At 38.8% G+C, this 24802-nt stretch overlaps 1 protein-coding gene across 1 annotated transcript in view; it reads right to left on the bottom strand.

The window, feature by feature from the left end:
- Window positions 1-929: 929 nt before the first annotated feature.
- LOC106092309 (nonsense-mediated mRNA decay factor SMG5) overlaps window positions 930-24802 on the bottom strand; it is a 28271-nt gene continuing 4398 nt past the window's right edge. The window contains exons 2-7 of the mRNA XM_013259133.2: window positions 12574-12773; window positions 9032-10716; window positions 7670-8967; window positions 3961-4093; window positions 3734-3892; window positions 930-3670 (exon numbers count right to left, since the gene is read on the bottom strand). Coding sequence (XP_013114587.2) covers window positions 3429-3670; window positions 3734-3892; window positions 3961-4093; window positions 7670-8967; window positions 9032-10716; window positions 12574-12749 — 3693 coding nt within the window. The 5' untranslated portion in view covers window positions 12750-12773 and the 3' untranslated portion in view covers window positions 930-3428. The remainder of the gene's footprint in view (window positions 3671-3733; window positions 3893-3960; window positions 4094-7669; window positions 8968-9031; window positions 10717-12573; window positions 12774-24802) is intronic.

The raw sequence follows: 24802 nt of genomic DNA on the forward strand, positions 1-24802 counted from the left end.
CACTGAATAACATACAATACAATACAACAGGACATTGGATGTATTGGAGGTCTGCACAAGAACTTCAGTGAGAGTACAAGTGGCTTGCAACCTTATATATGTAAAGAAGGAGACGGTTAAGACCCAGATTTTTTTGGGATGCTGATGATTTGCTAAATAAAATATTGCTAGGCGGTATACCGCCCCGACGGGAAGGCTTACTGCGAAATTTTATTTCCTAATTCGACTGCCTTCCGTTCAACATCGACCTTTTTGAATATAGAATAATATTTAAGAAAATTATTTATTCCAACTAATCTTGGAATAGTTTTTTCAGTTACAGTCGAATCCGGATAATGAAACAAGGTTTAAAAAAATACATTTCAATAAATATATTACAGTTAATTAAAAACTTTGGATAATTGAAAACAGCAACATACGGGAAATTTGTTTCAATTATCCGAGTTTTCAATTAAGCCGAATTTATATGGTTGAAATATATATATATATATATTTTTTTTTTCGATTTCAATTAACGAATTTAAAGTGGTTCAATTACCCCGAATTGACTGTAAAACGTTTCACTTTTATCACCACGTTCACCATGGCGATTGTTAACTCAACTTGAGTTTCCTAGCGGTAATCGGACTTTAGTCCAATCCGTTATTTAATCGAAGTTGATATAATAGAAATATGACTTCATCTCTTTATTCGTATTTTAATTAACCGACTGTTTCAACTAAACGGAGTTTAATTATGCGAAATCGACTGTAAATAACTCATTCTCTTTCTAATGAATTTGAATTGCACTTCAATTATAAGTGCAAAGAATAAAGGAAAAGACGTGCCTGCATTCGCAAGGGTTTTGAAGCGTGTGTAACAAAATGCTTCAAGATACATGCATACCCAAAGTAAGAGACGGACAACTTCATGGTAAAAAAGGAAATGAGCAAAACAATCGGAATCAAATAACCAACGCGGTTGTCACCTCCCTACCAAACGAACTACTATTCGTTTTATTCACCTGGGACCACCTGTCCCAAATGTATCGAATATACATTTAAATTATTTTTATATGTACAGCCGAATTTTCTTAATTAAAACCAGCAAAAAGAAAAAAACTGTTAGCAAATATTCCGTGTGTTGATGTTTACTAAGTCCGGATAATTCAAATACGTTTCATTTAACCTAAGTTTGTATACAGTCGAATTTGGATAACTTAACACCTTTCCATTAAAATGCAAATTTATTGAAAAAAATACATTTCATTGATATGAATTTTTAATTAAACGGAATGATAAGTGTGAAAATCAAAACAATCAATTGTCCATTTATTTTCTCTTAAAGGACTTTTTCAATTTAATTATACTCATAACCGACTGAAATCGGTTTAATCATATCGTTCAGTTTGATGTGATGATTTTTTTCACTTCATTTGTAATCGATTTGAATTATCTAACTACTAAAATCGATTACAAATGAAGTGAAAAACACACAACACAACAAACTGAACGATATGATTAAACCGATTTCAGTCAGTTAAAACAACTTTTGTACAATGGTTCAAAATAACTGAGACTGAATGTTGGGCGGGTAAAGAAGTTATTGTTAAAAAATACGAGTATTTTCGTCCATTTGTATAATCGAACTCTCTTTGTAAGACAGTTCAAAATTTTCAAATTAGTTGGTGAAATTATTTTCAAATGTATCCGCGCCATATTTAAAACACAAATGCCTGTAAAAATAATGATTAGACATTCAAGGTACATGTTTCCTTGTAACTTTTAAGTATGAAATCTACCCAAAGTCCTGTCTTTGGGTGGGTTTATTCATATGAACCTAATTCATATTTGTTTTAAATTAATTCTTTACAAATGATTACAAATTTGTAAGTTATATGAATGTTGTACAAGCTGTAAAAAATGGCTATCATGGTAAAACTAATATTATATGTATATATGAAAACAATATTTATTGCGATAAAAATACATTTGAAAAAAATAAAATATTTTTTTAATTGATGATATTGAAAAGGGGCAATAAAAAATGTATGCATTAATTTCGAAGGCATTAAAATATTATGACCACATATTGTATGAATACGCTAAAAATTCAGGTTACAAAACTGCTACCAAATCGTTGTAATCGAAATGAAATTACAAAGCTAAAAAATCTGTTGATGTTAAAGACACTATAAAATGAGCTTTTTGAAATTATGAAGTGATGAAATTTCTAACGAAGAGGTATGATCAATGTGTTGTCTTTTGTAAAACATACATTTTTTCGTTTTCCCCCTTTCCAGGTTTTTGGGATGATTATTAGCTGTTTTGCGTTATAGAATCTATACGCCTCGTTAATCTGTTGCAAAATAAACAATGAAACGCCAGAAATTTAACTGTGCTGCATCACAGCTTGTTTGATAACAACGTAACTTGACGACAGACTGGACTGAAAGCTTAAAATGTTCATTTCTTTTTTGCAATTCAAAGGAATCCCTCTAAATTATTTTGTTTTTCTAATTTTTTCGCGAAGACGATTAAAAGCTTTCTCCAAGAGTTTTGTAGTTTTCCGAACAAAAAAAAACAGCAAGTATGATCTTTGAACAGGCATTTTGTTTTGTAGTTTCTAGCAGAACATCCAGGCATGTTAAGCTTGGGTGGCTAAAAACGTACGATTTCCAATTTACCCTTAACTAATTTCAAGTTATGGAATATGCCTGTTAGAAGTTCTTTTTGTTGAAGTTTGTTGGAGGATTTTCTCTGAATTTTTGTTCAAAAAACATGTTGAGCAAAACATTTTGGTAATTTCCATCCATTTTTCTATTGCAATGAAATATTTTTTTTTTTTTTTGATTTTTTGTTCCGCTCTCTATACATTCCATTTCTTGGTTTAGAAAAAAAATTAAAGATTTTTTTGAAATTTGAAACGTGGTTTTTGCAAAAATTTGGGTTTTTGCTACGGAACGCTAAATACATATTCTTCTCTTTCGCTCTCTCACACACACGTATGTACTTCTCCTGCTAATTTCTCTTGGCTGAACAGAAAAAATCCCTACCAGATTCAAACTTGTAGGGATTATTCATTGATTGGAATCAAGCTAAGCTATAGCAGCAGCTTACATGTAAATATTTTCATAAAATCGACAAGGGTAAAATGTTGTAGCTCTTAGAAACCCATTACCGATTCTTACGCATGGTGTGGTTATTGATTGATGTTGTAGTTATGGTTGTTGACTTGTAAGAAGAATTTTGTGGATTTTTGTTTTTTGTTGATAATTTGATTGTTGTTGTTTTTGACTTGGGGAGAGGCGTTGTTCCCACATTCATTAACGTTCTTGGCATTTTGTTTGTGTTGTATGTTATACTCAATACGACAGCTATAGGGCGACGACGACGACGACAACGGCGCATTTCTTCCATGCAGGGCTATTCCTGCTTCGTTACTTCAATTCATTTCTTGTTGGCCTTAAATTTCGCATAGAAATTTGCAATTTGATCATGACGCACCGGTATCGAGTCTAATATGCCCGTGAAGCTGAAGTTGTTTTGATTGCGTTGCTTCTCATGCAACGAATCACCCGACAAGTATGTAACCACGTTTGATTGAAATTCAGTGGCATTGGGATCGGAGTGATTGGCCACCAAATGATTGCAAAATTGTGCAATTTGAAGGAAAACAGATCCATCACGATCTGTAAAATAAGAAATATGAGTGACCAAATATAAAGCAATACAAGTTAATGTTTTAAACTTACCCAATTTCCTTGGAATCTTAATCAATGACAAAGTCAAATTTTCGTTATCTCGCTGGGCACGCAAGTGGCGATTGCCATGTTTGAATTCCTGTTCCAACCAGCGAATAACATTACGGGCATTTTCACTGCGTTTTTTGAGTTCATCCAATTCATTGAAAACTACAATTATTGATAGTGAAAATTACTTTTTTTTGAGCTGTAACAAAATAGTTTTATTAATTACTTACCAGCATTTGGAATAAGCACAATGAACTTCCTGCTTTTAACCAGGTTCTTAACAATACCATTGTATTCGGTCAAAGCTTTAGCATCAACCACCAGGAAGGGTGTCATTATCATATTCATGGGATTTTTACGGAGCTAAGAAAAGAAGTTCATTATATTTTAATTTACAACAGCTGGACGTAAGACAAATACATTTTTAGATGCTTATATTTAAAATAGCCTACAATCTGAATTTATTTAAACGAAGAAAATCCTTGTAATTGTCTTCTTTCCATCAAAAACAGAAACATTTATGTATGGCTATTTACAAATAAAATTATGGCTTTCTGAATATTCGAATCTAAAGTTGTTTTGGGAATCCAGTAAGAAACCTTGTATAGGTCGGACTATTTTTTTGTTCTGGGACCGAATGGACCAAAGCTGGAGGCAGCTTTGGCCCTGACATTCGTAATAAGTGGGTTTTAAAATGTCCACAAACATTTTTAAATTAATGTTTATGCTTTTTTATTTCACTCTCCCAAAGTCCATAGGTAACATTTTATTAACACTAGAAAGACCAATCAAAGTTAAGTTACTTTACTTTAATTGGCTATGACAGAATATTTGTTCCACCAGCCGAACGTAGAATAGCGTTCCAAGCGCTTCGATCTCCTGCGCTCATTCTAAAATCTCTGACACCAAGTTTCAAGGTGTCTCCCACAACTTGATCTTTCTATCGGGCTTTTGGTCTTCCCGTGTTTGCCTTCAAAAGACTTCTTTGCTGGAGCTTCTTCATCCATACTGACAACATGACCTAGCCAACGCAGCCTTTGTATTTTGATGCGTGTAACTATGCTATCATCGTCATACAGCTAGTGGTTCATACGTCGCCTATATTCTCCGTTAACACAAACTGGTCCATATATTTTACGAAGAATATTTCTCTCAAATACTCCAAGTACTGCCTCATCTGCTTTCACAAGAACCGATGCTTCAGAACTATATAACAGCACGGGTAGTATCAGTGTCTTGTAAAGTGTAGTCTTCGTCTGTCGAGAGGTGGCCTTGTTTCTAAACTGCTTACTTAGTCCAAAGTAGCATCTGTTTGCCTGTATTATTATTTGCTTTATCTCAAAACTGGTGCCATTCGTTTCGTTTACGCGGGGCCGAGGTAGATAAAATTACTGACTGTCTCAAAGTTGTTGTTCCCAACTTTCTCCATTTTGTTTATCTGCTCGGTTGTGTAAGGCTTTTTGGGAGTTGAAACCATCCATTGTCTTATCTCCATTTACTGCCAGACCCATTTCCACTGCCTCTCTTTCGATTCTTTCAAAGGCTGCAGTAACTACTTCCGGGGACCGACCTATGATATCGATGTCGTCGGCAAAGGCGTGTAGCATGTGTTCTCTTTTGATAAGTGTGCCATATCTATTCACATCTGCATCTCTTATAATCTTCTCCAGCAGGATATTAAAGAGATTATACGATAGGCTGTCTCCTTATCTGAAACCTCGTTGTCATCATCAGGGATTGGTTCTGCGGTATCCTCTTCGTCGCCAACATCGGACACTAGCAGTTGGGTAAAATGTTCTTTCCGTATCCTCAGCATGTTATCTCTGTCAGTTACCAGATTTCCTTCTTTGTCTCTGCAGGAGGATGTGCCTGCACCAAAGCCATCGGTTTGGTGTTTAATTCTTTGGTAGAATTTCCGGACTTCATTCTGACTCCTGTACATCTCAATTCGCTCACACTCACGTCTTTCTATTTGCACCAAAAATGTCTTCCTTCCCTATTTTCGCATTAAAATCTCCCAGAACGATTTTTATATAATGGGCGTGGCAGCGGTCATATTCTCTCTCTTGGCGCTCGTAGAAAATACCCTTAGTCTGCTCGTCTTTGTCTTCCGTCGGGGCATGGGTACAAATAAGGCTGATGTTGAAGAATTTGGCTTTTATGCGGATTGTGGCTAGCCTCTCATCCACCGGAGTAAAGCTGGAGAAAAGGTGTTTCAGTCTCCGACTAACCACAAATCCGCAGCCAAATTCATGCCTCGTGTTATGGCAGCTATAGTATAATTCGTCACCGTTTGGTGTTGTAGTGACACCATTTCCAGTCCATCGCACTTCCTGTAAGGCGGTAATATCTGCCTTGTATTCTCTAATACATCCGCCAGTGCGTATACTGCACCTTCTCTATAAAGAGTGCGGACATTCCAGGTGCAGATCCGCAAATCATGGTCCTTTTTTCGTTTGCGTGGGTCTTCAACGTTGGGGGGGTCCGTTTTTACTATTCCTTGGTTTCTCATAGTAGTTCTCAGTTTTCCGGGGGCGGGTTACAGGCCCAGCGCCCCAACCGCATGGGTTTTGGGGGATTGCACATGTATCCCTCGTTGTGGCGAGCCGCTTGCTCCAAGATCCGACGCTCGCTGCCAGCCGCCCCTAACCTGGGAACAGACGCCGCCTTGTCATCTCGAGTTTCATTGGCGTTCAGTATTTAATTAAGAGCCTCACTGACCTGTGGACGCGCCCGGTAGCTTTCAGATAAGCTTCCCGTGATAACGATGGGCACCACACAAGTCGGAGCTCAAAGTTCCAGCCTGGGTGGTGCTCATAGTCATCCCGTAAATGCCTGGTTAAATATTTTAAAATTCAAAATTTTATATATTTTTTTTATTTTATAAATTATTATTTTTGTATTTTGTAGATTTTAAAACATTTTTATACCCACCACCGAAGTATGGGAGAATATTTATGTTGTCATTCGGTTTGCAACAAATCGACATATCCATTTCCCACCCTATAGTGTATATATATTTTTGAGCGTCGTTAAAATATAAGACGATCTAGCCCTGTCTGTCCGTCTTTCTGTTGAAATCACGCTACAGTTTTTAAAAATAGAGATATTGAGCTGAAACTTTGCGCACATTCTTTTTTTGTCCTTAAGCAGGTTAAGTTCGAAGATAGGCTATATCGGACTATATCTTCATATAGCCCCCATATAGACCGATCCGCCCATTTAGGGTCTTAGGACAAAAAAAGCCACATTTACTATCCGATTTTGCTGAAATATGGGACAGTGAGTTGTGTTAGTCCTTTGACATCCTTCTTCAATTTGGCCCAGATTGGTTTAAATTTGGATATAGCTCCCATATAGACTGATCTCTCGATTTGAGCTTTTTGGCCTATAAAAGGCGCTTTTATTTTCGGATTTCGCCGAAATTTAGGACAGTGAGTTGTGTGAGTCACTTTAACATCCTTCCTCAATTTAACGCAAAGTTCGGACTGGCCGAACTTAAAGCCTTTTTACTTGTTTACAATTTAATTAATTCATACCGACACACTAAAGTCATTAATTTGGTCAGCTAGGCAAAATAAATTGAAAAAGTGTCGTCCTTCTAATACTTAAAAAATGGTCAATATTTTGATTACAATTACAAAGTTAATGACAAGGGCTTACGAATCGAAGATTGACTCTAGAGGGATCAATTTTGTGAAAATGTAAATTCGACTTTTTCTATTAAAAAATTGATGCTGTATAGTTTGAAGATCAATATGAGAATTGTTATCTCTTCGGTGATTGTGAGATTATTGAGCGAAGCTTGCCATAAAGATTGACATCAAATTCAACGAATGAATCTGAAATCTTTATAAATTTAACAGCATGAAAAACTAAAATCTTAGTGTACAAAATGAACCGTCAACAACAACTGTCTATTAAAAAAAATGTACTCACCTCTTCTTCCAAAGTCTCCACTTCGTTCTTTAACCACAACTTTCCCATGATTTCACACTTTTTAGACATTGCTTCGGAACGCTCTTCATCGGCGCCACTGCTTGACTGAATCTTCTCACAAATAGCGCTATTAGTAGTTGTAGAGGCGGAAGTGGCACCACCAGCCGTAGCTCCATTGCTATTTGACTTATCCGTGTTGCGATTACGCAAATAGCCTTTTCGTGGCATGCGCTTACACTCCTCCACAGTATCTTTTTCCTCATTACTGGTGTAACTCTTACGCACAATGCCATTCTTACGATCAGAATAGCGCCGAGTGCGACCTTCGGTACGCTTACGTGCAGCATTTTTGGCTGTACGCCTTTCTCGTCGACGCGAAGAGGACTTTTTCTCCTCACGCTTCTTTTTGGTGTTCTCGGTGAAACGTCTAGCCTTAACACAAAAGCGATAATTGAATTTCTTTTGTTTGCAAATGAAGAAACCAAAATCGACCATTTTGAAGATGCGTAATATACATTCCTCCTCTGGGGTTACTTTTTCGCGTATAGTGGTCTCCCAATCCAAAGTTATTTGAGTAGATTGGAAAATATCAAAACTCTTGAAGACAAAGTCTTCCGATAACGGTACATTAGCTCTAACATCAAAAAGATCACACAAGGTTTGACGCACATTGGGCGTTGTAAGGAACTCTCTTTCGAAGAACACCTTGCGTGTGAATATATCGATGTTGCAATAATTTAATAATTTCATTATTTTGTGGATAAACTCGGGATTGGAGTGATAGCAGCCAAACAATATTTCGTGATTGATTCTAAGCCAATCAAAAAGTATCTTTAAAGCCCTAATGGTGGCCTCGTTTTTGGCGAAATCAACAACAATATTAGGATTGATTTTAGTGTATTTATTGCGGTATACCATTTTCTTGGGAGGCTCTCCGCTTGCTTTGTTTGTTGGGTCTTCACCAGACTTTTGTGCTCCTGAGGTATTTTTCTGATTTTCCTCATTATCACAATTTTTAAAATTCAAGGCAGCACTGTTCGTATGCAATTGTAAGATTTCGAAACTTTTCAATAACTCCTCAGAATCAATATCCTGAGATGATGTGCGCACACCTGATGTTGACAGATGTTGTAATTTTTCTTGTTCTTGGTCCGGATAGATGATATTTTCCTCTTCAATTACAATATCTTCATTGTCGGAAAAGTTTGGACCAATGCTACCATTGGTATAGACACTTTCCTTGGAACCATGGCGCGATGCTGTGCTGCAGACATTGTTATGCTTGTGTTTATTTTCGACTAAAATGAGAATTCAAAGTCATGGATATGAGAACAATTTAAATTAAATTTGTTAAAATATTACCTTGTTCAACCTCTCTCTCTGGTTCCGGTTCACCTGCTGCTTCTATATCACTGAAGTCTGTATCAAAGTTTGAACTTAAGTCGGTATAATCCTCTTCGTCGGTGGAAAAGTCGGTATCCATATCCGATTCAGTGTCATAACAAGAACTATCATCCGATTGGGCAATTTTGCGACGACGCCTCCTCAACTTCATGCCTCTCTTCTTACTCTTGCACGACAGTGGAGTTTTCAAATCGCTCTCCTTGGCTTCATCCGATGATCGTGTGGAGTTTTGCTCTCCATCATTTTTGATATCATCTTTGGACGGTTTACCGCTGTCCTGAGTTTTGCAAATATAATCATCATGGGATCTTTGGGACTCTCGTGAATCGGAAGAGAAGTCCTTCTGTGATAGCTGTTGCGTTTGCTTCTTCTCCTTTCTCTCGGCTTCGCCAATGGTTGACAACCAATTCTTATACTCATTGCGAGATTTGCGCACCAACATATCGAATTCCTCAAATTTTTTTGTATACATGACATGAAATTGTTCATTTTCTGCAGTTTTTGCCAATATAGTCTGCTCCAAACTTACAATACAGGCATCCATCAGATCAGAACATACAGCCACCAGAAAAGCATTTAACGAATAAACTTTTTGCGAGTTTATCATCTTGAGCTTGGACAAACAGAAGAACAATATGGAAACAATTTTGAAAATACTCGAATCGTTGACATTGAATGTTTTCGAACACAAAATTTTGCGCAAATCTACTAGGACGCAGTGACATAGGGAGTTAAAATCCGGTACTTCTTTGTCAAAAAAGAATATGTCTACAATCAAATAAAAACGGGCATAGAAATCCTGAAGACTAAATTCTATTTTATCCGGATCCATTTTTGTCAAATAATCGGCATGAGCAGCAAAGAGCTTACATACGTTATTCTCGCTCAGTTCAAAAGGTATTAAACTGACAAGGGAATACAAGTAGTGGTAGATTGAATCCAAATCATAGTTTTGTCCGTAATACAATGTGCCCAATTGATTTTGAGCCATGCCAATTGCCGGATTGAGTTTGAAAGCTTCGAAATAGTATTTGGCGGCAAGTTGTTTGGTAATATTCAGTTTGGTATCTATGCGAAAATCCAAGAAATATCGATGAAGATCACCCAAACTCAACAGGGAAGAATGAATGGTGTCCAAAGCAAAGGAGACGGCATCCAAGCTCTTATCAACCGCATAATTGTGAATCTCATCAACATCCAACCATCCATCATCTTTACTTTGCTTCTCTTTATCTTTCAGCTCCTTGAGATACGAATCACTTATAATGGAAAAATCGATCAGATATTTTAGATCTAGATCATATATTTCCTCCATTTTAGCTGCAATTCGCTTATAATTTAAAATTCCTGCACATAGGAATCTCTCAATTTTTTGTATATTTTCTTTTGCACCGGGTTGAGCGGTATCCTTTAATTCTTTAGTCCAATTCTTCTTTACGTAAGCAATGAATTCGTAGTAGCCCTTGCGCCACATAATTTCTCGAGCTCGTTTTCCCACCGATTGGTAATCCCTGAATATGATTTGAATGCAGAGTTGAACGATTTGTGCACGCTTTTGCTCCAAATCATTTTGAAAGAGTTGCGAAATTCCAGAGATCTGTTTTTTCTCATCATCCAGTTGTTTTACCACAATATAGAGTTGTCTAAATCGATAAAAAAAAATTACAAGATTTTAGTAAATGTTAAACCATAAATTTAGCATTTTTTATAATTAAAACCAATTTTTTGTGAAATAATTTAAAAGTATTTTTACAACTAAATATGGACTTATTAGTATTTTGTATGTATATATATGTATATAAAACTGCAGAAATGCTTGACTACACTTCTGGTCCGTGCCGGGATTGAAAAGAACCTCGGACCCTGGTTCTGTTCGGTTTGCCAGAACCGCCTTCATCATCGGTCGGTGTCGGTGAGGTGTAACCGGTGCATGGAGTGGGTACATTTCCGTTCTTGCTCTGGCCTAACTTCACTACGGGAGTATAGTGCTAGGACCCCGCTAACGGCAGAATCAGCGAGCAGAATCTGGAAATAAACAGGGTAGTCAACGAACATAAGCGGAATTTTGGCTGGAACACTTGGAGCAATGTAACTTAGGCACCGGTGCAGGCAAACTGTGGGCCACTGTTAAGTCTCTCTCGAACCCCGGTAGACGGGACGACTGGACCTCAGTCACTTTTGGCGAGATAACCGTGACTGATCCGAAGAGATGCGCCAGGTTGTTCAACCGTCAATTTATTGTGCATCCCGAGAGAGACAGGGCAAGGAGGAGAGCCATTTGCCGTATTCGTCGTCTCCGAGCCGATGAACAGCCATCGCAATTTACCGTGGGCGAAGTTACAAATGTCATCCGTGGCGCCAAATCTTCCAAGGCGTTGGGCCCCGACGGAATCTCTACATTGATGCTGAAGAATCTGGATTAACCTGGAGTTGAGTACCTTACCACTGTCCTCAACCTGTCACTGAACACTCTTATAGTTCCCGATGTCTGGAAAATGGGCAGAGTGATCCCGCTACTGAAGCCTGGAAAAGACCCGAGTTTGGGGGAGTCGTACAGACCGATCTCCTTTCTCTCACCAGTGGCAAAGACGCTTGAGGCATTACTCCTCCCGAGCCTCGTAGGAGAATTTCCAAGCATCAACATGGATTTCGGAGACTGCACAGCACAACAACAGCTCTGCATGCCATCGCTGCTGCTATCGCAGAAACCATCCAAATCCTCATCTTGTGGATAGATACCCACCGTCCAGAAGCCTTAAGGTAGATCTACACGATCTAGAGCGTGAGGTTCAGCGCTACAAGAGAGAACCTCTAGATCAAGCGGCATATCAAGCGGGTCTGAACAACATTCATGCAGACACGGTAGCAGACGCGGTAATTGGCTACCGGGTGAATGTAGTCCTTGGAGAACGACCATTGCACCCGAAGAAATCGACCTCCCCCGGCAAACCAGAGTGGTTCTGGCTCAATTACGTTCCGGCAGATGCAGCCGCCTCAATTCCCACAGAGCTAGGATTGATGCCGACGTTCAAGATGTATGTCCCGATTGTAACCAGGGACCGTACGATACATGTCACCTGTTTAACTGCCCGACCAGACCCACTCGACTCATACCCAGATCCCTGTGGACGCACCCCATCTAAGTCGCAGAGTTCCTGGGTCTTGACACTCAACAGAATCAAGCAGACGAAAGATAGAACACAATAAATTGCTACAACAACAACAACAACTACACTTGAACTCCAAATACAGCTCCTACAAGCTGAGTTGTCAGTTGAATTGCTTAGTGCAAATAAGGATAACCGGGAAACTAATAGAGATTCCTTGTTCATCAGTATGCATAGGGAAATAACCAAAACTGTAACTTTTTTCTTTTGCCAACCTATGCACCACTGTGACAGTCATTGGAAAAAAGCCCCATGAACATTGTTATGAAGTAGGTAAATGCTTAACACATCTAAATAGAGTGCATTTTGTATCGTACTGAGATAGAAACTTACTGATATACTTTCTTGACTTCGGCATTTACATCGCTTTGAGTGCCGTGAGATGTATCTCCAACACGTTGCAATCTGTTGTTGTTTTTACCGCCGTTACAGCCTCTTCCTCCACTGCTTATGCCTCCAATACTATCGCCGGAGGCATTCGAGCCTCCGGAACTCAAAATTGAGTCCATTTTTCAAATTTACAAAAGAGATATCTGAAAAATAAAAAATAAAATAAAAATCACTAAAATAATAAATTTACATATTTCAGCAAGGAAAAATTTTAATCTTAGAAATGGATATATTCTTAGGATCTTTTTTTTATTTAGCAATATTTTAAACAATTTTTATTAATATGACACATCAATACTTAAAAGGTCATAAAACAATAATTTATTGTACAGGGTAGCTGATACGTTACCAATACCAACAAGTCTCACCGATTCAAACTACATTTTTTTGTGTGCAACAAACATTCCATTGTGGAACAACGGATACTCATTTCATTTGAGTGATGAACTTAACTTGTTGGCTTTCACAGAAGTTTGTTCCATCAGACGAACACAGAATCCATTTCCAAGCGACTCTAAATGCTCAGCTCCTTAAATATCAAACACCATGTTTCGGGATGTTTCTCCCCACTTGATCTTTCCATCGAAGTTTTGGTTTTCCTCTTCTGAGTTTACCATCAAGTCTATTTCAAAAGACTTAAGCTTTTACCACATGCACGGGATGACTGTGAGCGCCACACGGGTTGGAACTCCGATTAGTCAGTGGCGGAAAATCAATACTCGATATTACAAGGCCAGTTATTGGCGCCTTTAAATAATTAATAGCAATAACTTTACAGCAGCTATTGGTCACCCATGGAGCTTGAAACTATCAGCAGGATTCAAACCCATTCGTTCAGTTTCATAGCGGACAGTACAATAAATAAACTTTAAATATCAACAGTCACAGTCGACAATTCGACTATGACACACAAAATAAGGGTGATTAAAAACAGAACACTGGCTCTTTGTATTGAATGGTTCAAAGTGGACAGGTACCTCGTTACTCGGACATTGCTTGCAATAACTTTCAACATTGAAACTGTATTTTAGTTGGCAAATAGACCGAAGGTATAAACCAGTTTCTCTTCGGTATTTTTCAGGATCTGGCATAGTATAAATATTAATGGTTAGATAAAACCACACGGAAAAATATTTCTACCGCAAAATCGCCAGAAAAGTCGGATGAAGCCATTATGTATTTATGAATTATATAAAATAACTAAAAAGGCGTTAAGTTCGGCCGGGCCGAACTTTGGATACCCACCACCTCGCGTATATATGTAAACCACCTTTCATCAAAATCCGGTGAAAAATGCATTAGCTTAGCAGCTATATCGAAATATGTTCCGATTTGGACAAATTACTAATAAGTACAAGTCAATGTTCATATGTATAGTACAAGTCATGTTCATTGTATAACAAAATATTGGTCTTTTTAATAGCTATATCTAAAAATAAACCCATCTGAACCATATACGACGCAGTCAAAACTTTAAATCGAGAGATAGGTCTATATGGGAGCTATATACAAATCTGAATCGATCAGGGCCAAAGACGTATGTCGAAGGGCCTATTACAACTCACTGTTCGAAATTTCAGCAAAATTGGATAATAAATGTGGCTTTTATGGGCCTAACATCCTAAATTGGCGGATCGGTCTATATGGCAGCAATATCCAAATCTGGACCGATCTGGGCCAAATTGACGAAGGATGTCGAAGGGCCTAACACAACTCAATGTCCCATATTTCAGCAAAATCGGATAATAAATGTGGCTTTTTTTGTCCTAAGACCCTAAATCGGCGGATCGGTCTATATGGGAGCTATATCAAGATATAGTCCGACATAGCCCATCTTCGAACTTAACCTGCTTAAGGACAAAAAAAGAATCTGTGCAAAGTTTCAGCTCAATATCTCTATTTTTAAAGACTGTAGCGCGATTTCAACAGACAGACGGACGGACATGGCTAGATTGTCTAAGATTTTTACGCAATGAATTCGATCCGTTTTTAAAACGAATTTTAACTGGAGATGAAAAATGGATTGTTTACAACAACGTTAGTCGAAAACGATCATGGTACAAGCATGGTGAACCAGCTCAAACCACTCCAAAGGCTGATATCCACCAAAAGAAGGTTATGCTGTCTGTTTGGTGGGATTGGAAGGGTGTGGTATATTTTGAGCTGCTTCCAAGGAACCAAACGATTAATTCGGATCTTTACTGTCAACAATTGGACAAATTGAATACAGCCATCAAGAAGAAGCGACCAGAATTGGTCAATCGTAAAGGTGTCATATTCGACCAGGACAACGCTAGACCGCACACAACTTTGGTCACTCGCCAAAAACTGAGTGAGCTTGGCTGAGAACTTTTGATGCATCCACCATATAGCCCTGACCTTGCACCATCAAAAATTACAAATTTTGCCCATAAACATTCTACTAAGGAACAGGGCCAAACTTCTCACATATCAATAAGTGCAGTCCGATTCAAGTTTAAGCTCAATGATAAGGGGCCTCCTTTTTATAGCCGAGTCCGAACGTCGAGCCGCAGTGCGACACCTCTTTTGAGAGAAGTTTTACATGGCATAGTACCTCACAAATGTCGCCAGCATTAGGAGGGGAAAACCACCACTGAAAATTTTTTCTGATGGTCTCGCCAGGATTCGAATCCAGGCGTTCAGCGTCATAGGCGGTGGCGCTACGGTGGCGGTGGAGGCCACCGTAGCGCAGAGGTGGCCTCCTTGCACCATCAGACTACCATTTATTTCGATCTTTGCACTCCTTAAATGGTAAAACTTTCGGCAATGATGAGGCTATAAAATCGCACTTGGTTCAGTTTTTTGCAGATAAAGGCCAAAAGTTCTATGAGCGTGGAATACTAAATTTGCCAGGAAGATGGCAAAAGGTTATCGAACAAAATGGCAATTATATATTTGATTAAATTTCATTCTAAGTATTATTAAAAATGCATTTACTTTCTTTTAGGCAACCCAATATTATGAGTGCTGGTTGTTGTTGTTGTATCAGTGTGTTGTACACCGAGGCGGCAGCCCTTGCCGATGAAGGATTCCATCGGGTTAATCCGGTACGAACAACCGGCTGCCATGGGATTGTACTGTCATATGCAGTTTCGAAAACTAAAGAGAAGGGGGCATTATGCCAATGCATTGTTTTTTTTTTTAATTTTCGAAGCTTCAGAGGAACATCATTCATAATAAAAACGGTGGATGTACTCCTAGAAACTGAGGCCAAATACTTAACCCATTAACGCCTGACACTCTATACCCTTGTTCGATGAAATTTCATATATTTATTATTTAGATTATTTATTTTGACGCAGCATTTTTTAAGAAAATAAAAAATAAATTGAAAATTGTTGAAAAAATTTGAATTCTGCATATGTTATCGGCTTGGTTTTCGTATCGTATGAAATTAGATTTCATATGTAGTGAATGTTGTTTTATCAACATTTTTATTATGATATATTTACTTAAATTTAAAAAATACTCCTGCTACATAGAAATTCTTAAAATGAATGATTTCGAACAATTTTACTACTACTAGTACACGTATAATATAATCTACAAAATATATAGGGCGTGTGATTAGAAGGTCATATATGGTGGCGAATCATTAGTATATGGTTCTGGCATCGAAATCAAAGTGCCTTATTCATTTAACTGGTGAAAACTTTCGCTTATTCGAAGTACGATTAACCGAAATTTACAGCGATATAGATGAATTAAACGAGACTTTTGTCAACACACCACATCTGCGAACGGATAATTCCTTTTATGGTTTTGACAATGGACAAGGGGAAGAAATTGATAATAGATTTGGGTTCAGATGTATTACACCTGATGAAGTACAAGATAGTTTTTCACTTGTAAAATCTAATGCCATCGGCCTTGATGATATTGACCCTAAGTTTTAAAGGATTGTGTTACCTCAACTTCTACCTACCGGAATCGAACCCACGACCCTTGCACTGGTAATCCAAGCACGCTACCAACTCGGCTACCGGGGCGCCCCTAAATGCCTTATCTTGTATATAAAATTCAATTTGTGTTTGTTTGATATCGGGAGGGGGGCGGACAATCCCCCTTACCTCAAAAGTACTACCCAAAAATACAAGTGGACCTATCGGGACCATATGGGATTCAAATGAAAGGTATTCAAGAGTAGAGTACGAATTTCATAATAAAAGTAGGGTCCAAGAACCTGGGGGATCGTCCCAGCCCCAAAACCCGTTAAAATAGGTTTATTTGACGATCATGACAATATGGGACTCAAGTGAAAGGTATTCGCGAGTAATTTACGAATATGCTCAGGAAATAGGTAGAGGCTTTATAATTAATTGATAATGGAAGTATTGATACAAAGAATTCAGTCTTGTATTTATTGAAGTTAAATATGGAATGAATATGACAATAAGTTTACAGAAAGCAAATGTATGTAGTTTTATAAATAATTTGTTGCTGTACAGTAATAAGTACAACATGCCTCGGGCGGACCCTCCAACTCCAACCCCAAAAACACCACCCAAAATTAAAAGTGGACCGATAAGAACAATATGGGTATCAAATGAAAAGTATGCGGGAGTAGATAACGAATCTGGCATACAAATTCATGTCGAAGTATAGGTGGTCACCCCACCCCCACTGGGCACATTAGCCAATCACGGATATTTGGGACTTGGTTTGTTTGTTCCACATAGACTGAAAAAGGGCAGAACCGATTTTCTCGAAATTTTCGCATATTGTGTAGGTTGGTCTGGAAGGAGGCATAGGCTATATTTGTCGGTATCGGAAGGGGGACGGACCCTCCCCCTTATGCCAAAAACAAAATCCAAAATCAAAAGTGGACCGATCGGGACAATATAGGTATCAAATGAAAGGTATTGCAGAGTAGAATACGAATATGTTACTAAAAGTACCCATCGGGCCGCCTCAACCCCAAAACTCCCCCAAACAGACATATTGGACATTTATTTCAATATGGGGTTCAAATGAAAGGTATTCGGGAGTAGATTTTGAATCTGGCATACAAAATAAGATCGAAGTATAGGGTGTCACGCTACCCCCCAAAACGCCATTAGACCCATTATGACTATATGATACTTGGCTGAACCGATTTTCTTAAAATTGTCATAGATTGTGTACGTTTGCCTGGAAGGAAACATAGGCTATATAATTTTTAGATATCGGGTGGTGTCGGACCCCAAAACACTAGGTCCAAGTAATGGGAGGTCGCCCACCACCAAATACACCCCAATGGGCATATTAGCCGACCATGGCTATATGGGACTCAAATGAAAGGTATTACGGAGTAGATTACGAATATGACATTAAAATTTGCATTCAAGTTTACGTGGCGCTTTTGCTCCTAAAGATACGTCAAATGGGTTATTTGACCCATTATCACAATGTGGGACTCAAATGAAAGGTATTTGAGAGTAGAAAACGCATTTCATATCTATTTTTGGAGCCAAGTGTTTTGGGGTACGCCGTAAACTGAACTTCATTTCCGTTGGGAATAAAGAACAAATTTGATATATATTTTCAGTACAATGTGCCAGTGGCCGCCCCAGCCCCAAAACACCCTCCAAACTGTTCATATTTACCGCCCATGTCAATGGGGCTCAAATTGAAGAGATTTGGAAGTGCAGCACGAATTTGATATCCATATTTGAGTCGAAATGTCTGAGGTGCCATGCCTCCGCTGAGAACATTACCCTAAGGAAGAACATTACCACCAGGAACTAAGAAGGGGCAAATTCTCACACATCAATGAGTGCTTTCCAATTCAAGTTTAAACTCAATGATAAGGGATCTTTTTTTGTAGCCGAGTCCGAACGGCGTCCTGCAGAGCGCTACCTCTTTGGGAACATTTTTTAAATGACCATGCATGGCATTGTACTTCGAAAATGTATCCAACATTAAGAGGGCGACACCGCTTTGTCCGATGTTCTCGCCAGGATTTGAACGCGTTCAGCGTCATAGGCTATAATGGCACGAATTCGGTATCCGAAGTGTCCCCACCCTAAACAGATATTAGAAAGTTAAAGAAGGCGCAGCGGAATGTGCCCGGTTCGGATAGTCAGTTTTTAAAAATTAAGATCTTAAGTTGAAATTTTTCACAGAGCCGTATTTCTTTCATAGGCAGGGTAAGTTCTTGAATGAGCTAAATTGGACAATATTTGGATATAGCTGCCATATAGACCGATCTACCAACCGATAAATTTGAAACTGTGAGTTGTGTAAGACTTATCGGCAGCTGAATCAAATATGGTCCAGATTAGTCCATTATTGAACTGATCTATCTCCGCACGGTTTAGCTGTAGACATCACACAGGACCGAACATAGAGGTCCAATCTGTGTGGTGTTCATTACTGTCACGAGAAGCTTAGCTGTGAGCTACCGGGCGCATCCAAAGGTTGCAATGCTCCATACGGAGTAGCTTCAACGGCAATCGCGGACAATCGGCGGTATCGAACGGAGCCTCAGTGAGAGGTCGGCGGCACCGGCTCTTGCACAAATACTGAGTGCCTATGATGCTCGATATGACTAGACGAGTTAAAGTCGCCTTTAAATAACCAATGGCCGGTCCTTTGGACCGGAACGAGCTTGTTCACCTACAGTAGCTTGACGAGGATCACCACTTCCGCATAAAAATGTGGATTAAGTTCGTTCTACGTACTTATCTATACTCACTAAATGTTGAAAAACAGCCAAACGGGTGCATTCAGTTTAAACTGTGCAGGTCTTTACTACAAATGTTCAATTCAATTAAAATTTGGTTATCACAATTACCAAATAATGATCAAAATTTGAATACATCAAAAATTTAGATGTATTAACAAAAAATTTTCAATTTTGAAAGAAAAGTGCTTTTTCACCAGCAACCTAAAGTCGGTAAAAAGTATTTTAGTAAATAAAGTATTAATTATTGAATCAAAACTATCCAATTTTATCAAAGAAATCAGCTAAAAATAAGCCATTTACTAGACCAAAGAGTTCAATTGAGAAATAGATCGATATAGAAGGTATATCATATCCCTCTCTCTATCTCTCTCTACAACGCACAGATTAAAAATGTGGTGAAATCGGCAAAAAAATAGCCTTTTATAAGCTTAACCTTAAATTGGGAGAATATCAAAATATTATACGATCTAGATCATTTTCAAAAAGGTGATCTAATATAACACAATTTTGGAAATTTCGAACAAATTGTGTACAAAATGTTCTTTTATGAACTGAAGACGGTAAACCTGGTGATCGGTTATAAAGAAGCTGTATGTGAATAAAAAACATAATCTGTACCAAGTTTCAACTCCTCATTGCACTGCAGCGTGATTATATCAGCTAAGAGATATATTTTCGGATTTTCAAGTTACTTCTGTGCTAAGGCAGTTAAATTAAATGAAATTAAATTTTTGCAGCAATTGCTGCTATTTGGTACTTTCTTTGTAAATTTAGCTAAAGCTCTGAATTTTGATAGGTAGTTACACCATGGCAACCTAAATTGAGTGGAAGACTGGGTAAATGAGTTTTTGGAAATTTCTTCATTTAGATACCAAAAAAGTACGAAAAATTTACAAAATGGCTGAGCTTTTCAAATGGCGAACGGGTAAAGCTACAACTTCGAAATTTGGCTTAGGTGATTCTTGTAGCGAAATACTGGAGGTAGTTAGAGTAAATATGCATATTAGCACAGGAAACGGTAGAAGATATACATTAAGCACAGCAATTGGTACCACTTAGTAGTTTTTTTAACCGATTAAGCAGAGCTTTGAAATTTGGTATGCAGATACAACTACGAAATAAATTGTACGAAAAATCATATCATCATCTACAGCAAAAGGCAAGAGCTAAAAATAAGCCATTCGATAAAAAAAATCGTGATCTTGAAAAAACATTAAATATGCGGCAACAAATCGTACCAGAAGTGGAAAAAACATACTATAGTACTGTAATTAATACTGTTTGGTACATTTTATCGGTTTAAGATAAAACTCTCAAAATTGGGATAACATTTACCGTGACAGTACATAATGGGCAAACTAGAGCTATATGAAATGGAATACATAAGCGACTCGAAAGTATGTATTGTGCGACTAGATTTTTTTTTCAAATTCGTCCATTTATGTACTAAAACATACAAAATGGCTCTGAATTCGGGAGACATGTACACCTTGAGAGTTCATATCGAGCGACTGGGAGTTTTTCTTTAATTCGTACATTTAGGTACTAAATCGTACAAAATGGTACTTTCCTTACGTTTTGAGCTAGAGCTCTCAAAATTGGGATGCCGCACCTTGGCATTGGGTGTAGCATCTAAGCGACCGGTTGTATGCTAGTGGATATATAAACCATTGATGATAATATGGGAAATATATCAATTCAAATAACAGGTGTTTGAGAGTAGAAAACGAATCTGATATCAAAATTTGAGTCTAAGTGCTTGGGAGCTGCTCCACCTCCAAATCGGATATAATTACCGACCATGGCAATATGGGGCTCAGATGAAAAGTATTTCGCGGTAGAGCACGAAATTGATAACCTATTTCGGGCGCACCCCAAAACACCACCAAACTGGACTTATTTACTAGCCACGGTAATATGGCTCACAAATAAAAGACATTTGAGTGTACAGCTCCAATTTACATCTACTTTCAGTACCAAGGATGTGGGTGGGGTCACCCCCAACATCGTTGTAAAACACGCGATTTAAGAAATCTCGTCACAAACCTAGACTTGCTCCAAATGTAAACATGGTTTAAACAACAAAGGAAAGCATCAAAATAATGGTATTCTTTAATTCACTTTATACACATGTTTGCGTTAGTGTTCCTAATACGTTTAAAGCAACTACCGACAAAATACGCACATGTTTTGCCAACCTCGATTACGTAAAAAAATTTGTGGTTACCGTGGTTGCCTCGATTAATCACGGTAATCACAATTTTTCTTACGTAATCGATCCCGGTTAATCGAATCAAGGATAATCGATGCCACACTGCAGATCAAGTTAGATGTTCTCCGAGGGGAAAACACCGATTCGGATCATTACCTTGTTACAGCAAAGGTTCGCACTCGTCTTAGTGTGGCGAGAAACGTACGATCTGGCACAGAAGCTGGACATCGAAAAGCTGCCAACACAAAGGCATACTCTACTTGGGTGACCCAATTTCTTGAAGAACGCACTTCCTATCCCGATAGTATAGCAGAGCAATGGCAAACCATCGCCCACTTCATGGAAAGAGCCGCAAACTTGGGTACTGAGACCCAAAAACCCACGGTGCGACAAGGAGTGCCAAAAAGCTATTGAAGTCAAAAATGCGACATACAGGGCAACCTTACAGCTAGTAGCAACGCTCCAGATGAAGGAGAGGTATCGGCAGAAAGAGAGAGAGAAAAAACGAGTTTTTCCACAAGAAGAAGAAGGAAATGGAAATGGTAAGCGAATCGAGATGTTTAGGATCCAAAAAGAATTCCGAAAATTCTACCAAAAAATTAAACATCAAACCGATGGCTTTGCCTGATGCCGATGGCCAGCCTGTGATCTCCTTAGTATCTTGCTGGAAAGATTAAACGAGAAGCAGGTATGAATAGGCATAGCGCATAACTCACAGAGAAGATAGAATACTGGCCTCTGCCGACGACATCGATATTATGGATCGGTCACCGGAAGAAGCAATTGCAGCCTTTGAAAGCAACGAAAGTGAATCAACGCCCTGTAAACCCTGACCCGATTAAGAAAACATTCAAGACAAACTATTGTGTGATCTCATTAATATCCTGCTGGAGAAGATTATACGAGATGCAGATGTGAATAGATATCGCACACTACTCACAAGAGAGCACATGCTACTAGCCTATGTCGACGACATCGATATCGTAGGTCGGTCACCGAAAGCAGTAACTGCAACATCGATATATAGGTCGGTCTCCGGAAGTAGTAACTGTACTGCAGTTTTTGAAAGAATCGAAAGAGAATCAGTGGAAATGGGTCTGGCAGTAAATGGAGAACTTTGAGATAGTCAGCAAATTTATCTAACTCGACACCCCTGTAACTGAAACAAATGACAACAATTAAAAAAAAAAAAAACGAAGGATAATATTAGCAAACAGATGTTACCTTTGATTAAGCAAACAGTTGAGGAGCAAAGCCACCTCTCAACGGACGAAAATTACACTTTGCAAGACCCTGACCCTGCCCGTACTTGGAGTGTTGGCAGAAAAATCCTTCATTAAGTATATGAACGAGTCTGCATAAGTGGAGAATATAGGCTTCGTATGAATCACTAGCTGTTTGAGGAAGATAGCATAGTTACTCACTCAATCGGAGTTTTGGTCTTCCGCTTTTGTGTATTCTATTATGGTCGCTTTCAAAAGACTTCTTTGCTGGAGCACCTTCATCCATTCTGACAACATAACCTTACCAACCCAATCTTGGTATTTTGGTACGTTTAACTATGCTAACGTCGTCATTCAACTCGCGGTTAATACAACAACATGACCTAGCCAACGCAACCTTTGTATTTTATGGTTAACTATGCTAACATCATCATACAGCTCGTGGTTCATACGACGCCTATATTCTCAGCGGAGACTGGTCCATATATTAAACGAAGGATCTTTCTCCCAAACACTTCTCACCTATAGGAGTTAAACGCGGATCGCTACATTCAAGTGCAAATGTGGCTATAACCCCAACAACTACGATAAAATATTCAAATTTGTACGCGGGCTTTCTCGTCGATTCCACCCTCGAAGATAACTTTTTGAAAAAATTTCAACCATTTTCGTATAAAAACACTTTAAGTTTGCAAACAGTAAATCCATGTTTACACTTGGAGCAAAACTATATTTGCGATGAGATTTTGAGAATATTGTGTTTTGCAACGAGGTTTCCCATACATTTTCAGTATGAGCAAATCTACTTATTTGAGAAGATTTGCAGCAATCTCTTTCGAAATTCAAAATCAACACTGCGTTTGTAATGAATACCCTTTATTATCGGCATTTTTCACTGCATAAAAAGTTTTGTAGTTAAATTTAATAAAATCGCTTAAAAAATTTAATGGCTGGCCACAATATATACATATGCTGAACACTATAAAAATCTCAAGGCAGCCGGTTGTATGCACCGGATTGACCCGATAGAACTCTTCATCGGCAAGGGCTGCCGCCTCAGTGTACGTGTTGGTCTTTTTTCGTCATGGGAGGGGCACATCCCGGAGTGCCTTCTCCGCACGCTTCTGGTCCGTGCCGGGATTGAAAAGAACCACGGACCCTGGTTTTGTTCGGTTTGCCAGAACCACCTCCATCATCGGTCGGTGTCGGTGAGGTGTAACTGGTGCATGGAGAGGGTACATTTCCGATCTTTCTCTGGCCCCACTTTACTACGGGAGTATAGTCATACTGTATATGTTGCAAGGAGCTGTGCGAACATAGCCAGCAGTGGGTTAAAAGCATCGTCGTCGTCGCGTCCTCGTCGTCGGACTATGTGACCCTCCGAAGTCTCCCGTGCCACAGCAGCATCCCAGCCCCTAATATTGCCAGACCAGTGCCGGGAAGTGTATCATTTTTGCAACTAAACTGTTACGGTCTCCGTGGCAAGATCAATAAGATTGTGGATTTTATGAGTCGGAAAAACATATTGGTCGCAGCGATCCAGGAGACAAAGCTGACCAACAGCTTGAATAGTTGTCACGGATACAATGTGCTACGTAAATATCGCTCAAGGAATGGAGGTGGGGGATTGGCCTTCGTGATGCACCATTTCTTGCAATATAGACCCACCTCGGCTGCGCCTGGCGCTAGTGACCCCTACAAGGAGTGCGGTACGGTATTGCCGAGATAAAGCTGTACAACGTGTACTTACAGCCGGTTGTTAGCTGTGTCCCAATTAATGACCAAGCTTTAAACCCCGACATAAGTGTGTTACTATCTGACCATAATCGTCTAGTTCTAAGGGACTTGAGCAGCACTTGAGGTGCAGACAGGTTTCTTTGTCTGCACCTCAAGTTGATCAGGTACAAAGCAATTGGCCGGTCTGTGGTAAATTATGCAGCGCCAGTGTGGTCTCGTCAGCTTTGTGACACGCAGTGGAATAATATTTAGATCTGTCAGAATGCCGCCCCCAGAACTTCGACGAGCTGTCTCCTCATTTCTCATGTGGAC

The sequence above is a fragment of the Stomoxys calcitrans genome, chromosome 3, assembly GCF_963082655.1.
Source record: "Stomoxys calcitrans chromosome 3, idStoCalc2.1, whole genome shotgun sequence".
In the NCBI taxonomy this organism is placed as follows: Eukaryota; Metazoa; Arthropoda; class Insecta; order Diptera; family Muscidae; genus Stomoxys; species Stomoxys calcitrans.